Here is a 10,545-nt window from a genome sequence, read left to right on the forward strand (position 1 = left end):
CAAACCCCGCCCCCATGTTGGTTTTCATATAATCAAAAGTAGCTGTAACAAAACAATCTATTCCAATCATTTATAGTCGTTTTAAATTGACTTAGGGAATTTGTTTTCGTTTTAAATCGTTTTTAACGCAGTAAAAAAAAATGATTCTTATGAATGCAGGAATGAACTGGGCGCAAAGTATACCTTTCAATTTTGTTGAAAATTGAAACGTATACTTTGCTCTTTTTAATCATTTTTTAATAGAAAAATTCATGGATACCGAGTCTTGTGTGCTATTTCTCTGTATTTTATAATTTTGCTTTTCTATTTTTTCAAATATTGTATTAAATACTTAACGTGAATGTTTTCCGCTTTGGTGAAGTTTTTACATGGAGACAATTTTCCGCCTCCTTTATTAACAATCTTGCTTTCTTGGCCAGCGCTCTACTGCATCGTGGCTGCTTCTGCGCCACAGATATTTTTGTGATATAGATATTTTCTGAAACAGGTGGTATTACCCCTTGTTCAGAAAATATCTTTTATAACAAACAAAGTTTTTCATTTAAATGAATTTTTTTATTATAACTTATTTTTTTAAATTAACAAAAAAAGAATTGTTATATAAAAACGCACATTAAACTAGTGACGTGCGGTTATGATGATATGGTTCTCTAGAACTTTTACGTTTTTTTTTTGAATTATTGTGCCGTGATCCATCGTAAGAATATTCACACTCAAAAGCGAGTTCGGTAAGGTTTGTTTTTGTTGACGAACTTTTTGAAGTGCTTCTGATTATAAACCCCACCTTAAATTGAATTATTGTCAAAATTACTTGACTATAATCTTGTTTTAAATAAATACATAATACAGGGTTTACTAGACTATTTAAAATGAGTGAATAAATACTTAAAATCTCCACAATTGATGGTATGGAATCAACCTTATCTATTATAACGTAGTAGTTCATATATAGTATAGGTATGTAGGCTGCTACAAAGAAAAATAGCAGCAAACCAAACAAATGAATGACTCGAAGTTCTTTACGTTCCAGTTCAACTTTCTTCTTAAATGATTTTTTTTCGATCGAAAGTCGTTTTTTTCTTATAGTTTTTCTTGCTCTTATTACGATAAACAAATATAAAATTGTCATTAATAACACTAAAATCAGCATAAAAGCCCACGAAATGGTTAAATAGGTTTTAGTATATTTACTTTTAGTCTCAGAAAATTTAAATTCCCAACATAACGGTATCAAAGTCAGAAACAAAGGCACTATCCATACAATAATCAAGAGTCTTACGGTTCTTCTTTTATCGACAACCCGATAATGAAAAAAAGGCATTGATAATGCCAGGTAGCGATCTGCAGATAAAGCGAGAAGATTAAATAAAGAAATAAATAGTATGTAGTAAATTAAATAGTTGAGAATGATTTCAGTTTTGTAGTGTTTCTCTATTATATGAAACGGTATAAATAGAGTGCCGATTACAAAGTCTATCATTGCTTGACTAAATATTAAAACGTTTGCAGGGCGTCTCCGTAGTTTTTTTTCATAAACAAATGCTCCAACAACAAGAAGATTTAATAATACAATCACTATAGCGCATATTGGCAATATAATAAGATCTCTTGTTTCAAGAGGGGATGACTGTGTCGACAACTGAATTGTTTTCTGCGTAGAATAAATAAAGTCCTTAGGCAATGTAGATAAAAAGATACCTTCTTGTGTGATATGAAGAGTATCTGAGGACACCATTGTGTTTCTAAAAAAAAGGTTATGATTTTTATAAACATTTATATTCAATATTATAAATATATTATGATTTTTTTAAATGACCGTAAAGGTGTTGTAAAAATAAAACTACAATGATAATTAATAATTTTATACAAGATTAAAGTAAAGAACTATTTTCGTTTCTATTGTGTTAACATAGTAAAACGTTTCTGATTAACTTTCATTATTATAAATTCTTTCAACGCGGGGGTATTAAGCTACAAGGTTATTCAACAAGAAAATATTTTTTTCATTTCATAAGTCAAGTAGACAAAGATGTTAACTAGCAAATAGCTCTAAACGAGCAATAAGCGTAGGTTAAAAGTTTAAAGCAAGCTTTGGGTATATTTTGTGCTATCGGTACCATCAGGTCTTTTTGGGGCACCTAAAACAAAAATCAGAAAAAAACTTACCTGAAACTATATAACGAATATATTCAAGAATCTGTTTATCAGTTTAACTATATGTGCATTGAAAAAAAGTCTGATTTTTTAATTTTGTCACATCTTTGTCCGCTTAGCCCTTCAATTAGTATATTAAATTATATATAAAACAAATTAATGTAAAAAAACAAATTTTGCTTTGAAACGATTCACAATAAATGCGTAACTTTTAAAAAAAGACACAAGTTTAAAAAATTTATATAATTATCTTTTGAAGCGTTAAATATTTATTCAAATTTTTCTTTATTTCAAGACACCGACGCCAAAATAATGTAAAAATAGATTTTTTTTAGATTACTTTAAATATAAAGTGATATTTAAGTTATTTTAGGTTTGGTTTCATTATTTACAAATGTCTAATTGTATTGAATATTTTTATTCAGTGTGAGTTGAAACGACTGCTCCGACCACTTATCTGCCAATGATTATTTATTTATTATAAATTGTTGTGATAATTCCTTAAAAATTGCATTATTTTCAGGATATTACATCCCATATATATATATATATATATAAATATATATATATATATATATACATATATATATATATATATATATATATATATATATATATATATATATATATATATATATATATATATATATATATATATATATATATATATATATAATAAATGATGTTAATTAGATTAAACTTTATTATTAATAATTGTTTAAATTGTCTAGGTTTGTCTAGGTATCAATTGTCTAGGTTTCAAGGTATTTTGTCTAGATATTAAGTTTGACATTATTTATAAGTATATTTTTCTTTTTTTTTATGTTTGTAAAATAATCGCTGATATTTAAAATACAAACTATCCAGCATTTTATGTTTTTACTATATCGTAAACAGAGAACCAAGAGGCCGTATGTCCATTTTTGTGTTTCCTTGAAAATTAAGTTTTAAAATTTAATTTGTAAAGACTTTCTGCGAGATTGTCCGACTAATTTTTTAAATATTTTTAAAAAACGTATTATTCTTGAAATTATCTTTATTGGACTTTATTACATATCCAATTGATTATTAAATATATTTTGATAATAAATTAAAAAAATACAAAATGTGAACATACGGCAACTTGGTTCTCAGCTGACGATATACGCAACACACTTAATAACTATATTTAACTTAGCAAAGTATATTTGTTTCATCTAAAAGTTGAACAACTATTATACACCCAAAACTCACCTGATAATATACACCCAAAACTGAACTGATAATCTAACATGTTTTTAGATCAATTTTTAAGTAAACATTATACTGCTTCAAAATAAGAATGTCGAGATTCAAAATTCTTTAAAGTTCCGCCAGTATGAATTAATAATGCTATGTATATGTTGCGGAATCATTTTCTTATGATTTCTTCCATCATTAGGTAAATAGTTACAGTTTAAATTAACTTCTTCTAAAATTTGATACAAACTACATTTTTAAAAAAGACAAAAGTTGTTTGTAAATACAATGACGTATATTATATATTTTGAATATTTTGAGGACATAGTAGTTGATTAAGTCTTTTTTTTTTTTTAACTATTTTATGCTGATTTTAAGTTATTTACCCACTCATTAAAGGTTACAGAACCTTATCCTATTTATTTCAATATTTCGTACTTTAATAATAATTTTAGTCGATTTTCATCTTTTCAAAATATATGAAAATTAATATGAAGGGATATGAGTTTTTCTTATAAACCGTAATTGTTTTAACTTAAAGTTTTATCCGATAAATAAGGTCCTTCAAAAAGTTGAGGCAATTTTATTTGTTTGCTTACTAATTTAACTTTTTAATTTAATTTAATATTTTTTCCATAACGCAAAATTTATATTTTATCATAATTATTACTAATTTATGATCTTTGTTTTAATATTTTATACGTGTATGTGTTATATACATTATATGTATAAATTTGAATTAAGTCTCTTTTTGATGTTTAGCTTATTGAAGCATGCAGTGATGGATTCAGGGGGGATGGGGTTTATGCATCAACCCCCACCCCACCCGAATCCTAAAATAGTCCTAAAATATCTTAGAAATGGAGGACCTTTTTTTATTAAATTTATCTTATTAAAAAATTTTTTATTTTTGCTTTTTACTGTCTAAAAAATTTATGATGATTTAAAATTAATTAATCTATTTAAACATGTTTAAATAAATGTTAAATATAATTTAGCCTCTTATAATGTTGATCTGAGTTCTTGAGGTAAGGCAAAGGAAATTACATATGGAACTTGAGTTAGAGCCAGACCTCTCTTGCTAAAAAATATAAAAAGATGCTTTTATATTTTTTTAGGACTAGATTAAAATAAAGTGTTTATAGAACTAGATTAAAACATAATAATATATAAATGAAATAAATAAAAAATTAAATAGCAAAATATATTTTATAACGTAAAACTTAAGTTTTAAAACTTAAGAAAAAAAAATGTAAAAAGATAGTTTGTAAATATGTTCAAGTAATGTTTAATTATAATAAATACAGTTGGCTTTTTTTTACAACATTTTTTCAAAATTTATTCATTGTTTGTTCTTCTTCTAACTTTTTCAATTGCACTTTTTTAACATAAATCGGCAAGTAACTTTTTGATATATATACATATATATATATATATATATATATATATATATATATATATATATATATATATATATATATATTATATATATATATATAATCAGAGGCGATTCTACGAATAAAATGAGGGGGGGGGGGGGTTGAACCTCTAAAAAGTACCGACTGGCTTCTTTAAAAAAAATAATGAGGTCCTCAAAACTAAAATTTACCCGACTGAACTGTGTCAAATACCCGACTAGCCGAGTAAGTTCGTTAAAAAACCGACTATAACTTGAAACACCACCACTCCCCCCCCCCGCCCCCCACACACACAACCGTAAAATCGTATATATATATATATATATATATATATATATATATATATATATATATATATATATATATATATATATATATATATATATATATGCATGTAAATAGTCGCTGATTATATATATAAAACACTATCATTTCCATGACCAATAAAGAAAAATATCAATTGAATATCAACTTTGCAATCACCAATTAAATATAAATTTAGCTAATCACTACATAAATATCAAGTTTGCAAATGGCAGTCAACTTTGTTGACTGTCATTTCAAAGTAAATATACAAACAAACCACTGTCTGTATATTTACTATGAAATTTCTTCAAATTTGTGTTGATAATGGATTATGTAGTTTATCAAAAAAAGATTAAAAAACCACGTTTATCAAAAACTAAATTTAATCTAAATAATCGTTGAAAATTAAATAGTAAAGTTTGCTGCGTCGGTTGTGTTAATACTTTTCAAAATTGCTTTTGCTAGTATTTTTAAAAGTTGAAAACGGTCAAAGAAAAAAAAAAACTCCATTAAATTTATTTGTTATTGTTATTTTTGATTCTAAAAAATTTCATTAAGTTAACTATTGTAGTTTTGTATTTTTTCCCGCTAAAAATCAAAACATTGTTCAGCTTGTTTTGCATTTTTGGTTTCTGCATAATACAAGTTGAAAACGTTATAACGATTGTTTACTGTCACATTTGTTTTGTCAAATGTATAAGACTCAAATAAAAATCTTAAGTAAATAGACTTTTGGGCTGATAAAAAAAAACTTAAAAATGTATTAAACCAATTATTTCAAAATTTTCACTACTTGATATTAAAATCCAGATAAGTTTTAAGAAGCGATGTCAACCTAGAGACATAAAGACATAACATAAAATATAATGTTTAAATCAATAACATTCTCACCTTATATAAATGCCAACGTTTTATGAAATATGTTTGATTACCGTAAATATGTTGCAATTGCTTCACTTTTTATAAAAATGAAGCAATACCATAAATTTTAATTCGAGTGAAGTTAAGCTTGATGATGATTAGGAAACACCATCTGTTGTATGCATATAAGCAGAACTTTTTTTTTAATTAAAAGAAAAAATATAAACATTAAAGACACCGCTTTCGTACAGTAAAATAAACAAGTACTGACGTAACATAATTTTTATGAACCTTTTTGTTTTTTTTAATTTTTGGTTACTATTTTTATTTTTGCGAAACACTAATAACAAATTAAAATTTTTTTTAAAAAGTAAGATTTTCATTACAATATTAAGGTTTATGCTATAAAAAGAACCCTTGAAGCATGCATATCTAGAGGTACGCATGATTAAATATATAAGTAAGTTGCTTAAAATTGTCGAAAAATAATCACACTTTTTTTGGAGGTCTGTTATACATTTTCTTTGTTTGTTTGTTGTTGTTTTTTTACATATTTGCTTTAACCTCTCGTAGTTTTTTTTACCTCATACAAAATAAAGTTACACTTTTACTTTAAGGAAAACACATTAAAGTAACAAGTCAAAAGTAAAAACAGTGCACCATTTTTGATTCATTAGCGTTTTTATCTGTAAATAGTATTTTGACTAAACATATCTTCGTTATATTTGTGACTTTAAGAACCGTTTCCTTTTTTTTCTTTTTGCTATTTCACTCAGTAGAGCTGCTCATTGTCATCGCATCAATTATTTGTCATTGAATCGATATTTTATCTATAGCATATTCAAACACAAAACTTTTATTTGATTACTCTATTTACGATAACATAAAGTTTTGAAAATTTTTTGAAACAGTTGTCAAGTTATTTTACTTTAGGCCATTAGGCTACTTATTAGATCGGACTACTTGCCCGAAATAGAAATTCGTATAGAACCAATATAACTTTTAACTCTTGTTCTTTTTCCGAAAAAGTATTAAAACAAAGGTCTCAACTCTAAGTGCAAATATTGCCTGTGTAAAATTTAATGAAATAATTACTTTTGTAATTATTTCATTAATTTTTTACACAGAAATTGATTTGAAAATATGAATAGTTAAAATAAATGGAGCACCTAATTTTTAGATTATTTCAGACAAACCATCTTATAAAACAAATTATTGTCTATAACCAGTAAATGTTTCTAAAATATTAACCATTAAAACATAACTAGTAAATGTTTCTAAAACATTAAACTTTATTTACTTATTATAATTCCTTACATTCTACAAAAATAACTATATACTCTATGTACGAAAATTAAAACAAAGAAAGCTTCGTCTTACATTATTTGCATTATAGGTTTTTTCAAAAACATTCTGCATCGTGACTCAAAGCACAAAGAATTTGTTATATATGTAATGTTTACTATATCTGAAATGTTGAACGCTCCGTTTATCGCTTTATTAAAAGTTTTTTACTTAAGCGTAATGCAATGCCGCCGCATACGTAATGACAAACCCTATTTTTTAAATATTGAATTAATAAACACACGTTATGATTCAATCTTAAAATGAAGGATGATGTATTTATTAAATACACATTATCCCTGTTATTACTGAATATTGAGCATTGAAATTTTTATCTACGGAACAAGCACTAGCATGGTATGCATATTTATACTCAGTATTCGCGTAGAGGCCAGCTAGCCCTATGCTAATAGTGAACCATTTAGATACAGTAAATTGAGTTTGACCTAGTTTTTGTTTTTAATAAGAATAAAGACTAGATTACACCATGGTCTACTTAAATTACATTACTTATATAATTTTGCGAGTAAGTTTTAATTTCAAATACAATTGTTATTACGGTATTTGGTACTTTAGTAACAAAACGGATTTTTTAAAAAAATACTTCCAGTATATATCTTAAAGTAAACCTTCAATAACATTTATTATTTAAGTATTGGGTAATTTTGGTTTTTTAGATAATATTACCGTTTAACTTTCGGTATAATAAGATAAAAAGATATGCAGTGAAATTATTCTTAAATTTAACTTTTATTATCGCTTATTAAATGAGATAAAGTTTTTTCAAAACTTCCATATGTACCTATAAGATATATAATATAACTTCCTTTGTATTGCGAAATCATAATATAAAAAAAATAATACTGGTTAGGGACACTTCTAGACGAACCGTAATCTAAAGTGATATTTACATTACCTTGAATAAGATAAATCTATATGAACCCTTATTTAAAAGTTTTGTTTAAATATTTATATTTCTGCTTTTTATTGTTTTCTTAATTACAAAAATATGATGTAATAAAAAAAAATAATAATAAAAAACAACAACAAAATTTATAGAAAACTCTTTAACAAAGAAAAACATGGTCTCAAAATCATATTCAATGTCGTTTTACACTAAGTATTATTAAATTAAAAGTTGTTGTCTGTTGTTATAGTTATTATAGTCTACCAAATTTTAAAAGTTAAAAGATATTATAGTCTACCAAAATATATTTTCAACTTTTACGTTAATAATTAATAAAGTATGTCACTTTTTAATCCGTTTTTAATTATTTTTTTTTAAAAGAACGAATTTTTTTAAAATTCCTTCTTTTTAAAAAATTTAGAATGGATACAAAATTAGAAAGTAAAATAAACAGTAATATTCAGTTTAAAACTTTATTTTGGTTATTGTTTTTATGTATAAATTTATGTTTACCTAAGCATTTATTACTGATTTTTCACAGTATATTTTATGTTTTATGGTAAATGCTTTTCTTTCTAGTATTACGTATTTTTTGTTACTCTTTATTTTAAATTTATACTTTAAAAATTGTATTTTCTTAAGTAGTTATTAACCAGTTGAAAAGGTAAAAGTTTTTTTTTAATCATTTTTTATTGTATATAGTGTACGAATTTTTACGGAATTTTGTCTATGCGAAAATCTAGACCAGTAAATCTGAGCCTTTTTTCCTCATATTTTTTCACAGGGTGCAGGAGAATTGTCAAGTTGATAGAATTGTTAGAAAATTGCAGGGTGTGAGAGAATTTTAATAAAAGCACAATAATATTTGTTTTGCATACAATATAGAATATGCAACGCAACAACATTAATGCGTGACTGAACAGTATTCTCATTGCTGACACCCTCATTTTAAATAATTTTAATCTGCTTTATAATTTTTGAAAAAAAAAATTTAATTGTCGTTTAGTGCTTAAAACCGACAAGATAACGATTAAAAATATACGCAATCATCGAAATATAAAATCGAAAAGTACTAAAATAATCATCGAAAATAATCATCACTCAAAAAAATTATCGATAATAAGAATACAAAAAGATAAACGAGAAAAATAAAAATAAAGAAAATTGTTTAAATAGATTTAAAAAAAGTTAATAAAGTGAAAACAATGCAAGTATTAAAGATTATAAATTAAAAAAACTTGAAGAAAAATATTGCAAAACAAATCAACTAAAAACAACATTAAAAGAAATAAATAGTTGCTAATAAATTCTTTATTTTTTGTTTTATTTTATTTTTTCTATTATCACCTTTCTGATCATACCTCATTAAACTTTATGCTATCTCATTCGTTATCTCGTCATCTCATCCGCTCTTTCCATTTTTTCTTGCTTTTTTAAATATTATTGTTCTTCTTTTTATTGATTTTTTTTACTTTTTTTATTTTACTTTTTGTTGTTTTGTTATCGTTTTTTTTTTGCATTATTATTTTTGATTTTATTTGCTTATTTTATTAAGGCTTCTCCCCAATCACTAGTTTGGAGCTATACGAGGGACTCTAATTTTGTAAAGTTATAAATAAATTTGTAATTTTTCAACTTTATGGTTAAATAAACGGATTAAAAAAAGAAAAAACTTTTACCTTATTTGTTTTATAAAATGTATATTGCCTTTACAATGTGCTTTTCGAAAATAAAAAAACTCAAAAAACTACCACTTTCTTTCAATACGCCCACTAAAAACATATGAAATATAAAAACAACTGCTTTCTTGCAAACATCCACTATAGATTTAATTGTAATAAATAAGGAGAGCATAATAAAAAGTTGTAACGTTTGTCGATAGCAGGAAGGAAAATATTGATATATATGTATATTATATATAAATACATATTAAATTAATATATATTTAAAATATATGAATATTATATATAAATATATATTAAATTAATATATATATACATATATATATATATATATATATATATATATATATATATATATATAAATTAAATAAAAATGTTACATTATATAAAATATATATGCATATCATATATAATGTAACATCTTTGTTTTAAGTTGGTGATATTGATATTAAAATATTGATAATGATATGTTGGGTAGTAAAATGATTTTGAAGCCCAAAAATTTAACATACCTATTTCCCAGAAAGGATACATTTTTTTAAAAATAGTATGAAAGTATCAACTCAAAAAGAGAACTTCTGAACAAACAATGAACTTTTCCTAATGTCAAGATCAAAAGAAAGCTGGTCAAGAAAGTTGAAAAAATTTGGTTAAA

General features: G+C 24.6%; 1 protein-coding gene across 5 annotated transcripts; it reads right to left on the reverse strand.

Moving 5' to 3' along the window:
- Positions 1-583: 583 nt before the first annotated feature.
- Positions 584-9,985, reverse strand: LOC136071855 (adenosine receptor A3-like). Of its 5 annotated transcripts, none has more exons than XM_065797359.1 (2): positions 9,888-9,985; positions 584-1,742 (listed from the first exon to the last, which is right to left on the reverse strand). In XM_065797359.1, the coding sequence occupies exon 2, from the start codon at positions 1,733-1,735 to the stop codon at positions 614-616; it is 1,122 nt and encodes a 373-aa protein (XP_065653431.1). In that variant the 5' UTR covers positions 1,736-1,742; positions 9,888-9,985; the 3' UTR covers positions 584-613. The 5 variants fall into 5 exon arrangements, with proteins under 5 accessions (XP_065653431.1, XP_065653429.1, XP_065653432.1 ...); XM_065797357.1 differs by lacking the exon at positions 9,888-9,985 and adding an exon at positions 7,338-7,524; XM_065797360.1 differs by lacking the exon at positions 9,888-9,985 and adding an exon at positions 3,388-3,585.
- Between the last annotated feature and the right edge of the window lie 560 nt (positions 9,986-10,545).

This window comes from Hydra vulgaris, chromosome 05 (genome assembly GCF_038396675.1).
Source record: "Hydra vulgaris chromosome 05, alternate assembly HydraT2T_AEP".
In the NCBI taxonomy this organism is placed as follows: Eukaryota; Metazoa; Cnidaria; class Hydrozoa; order Anthoathecata; family Hydridae; genus Hydra; species Hydra vulgaris.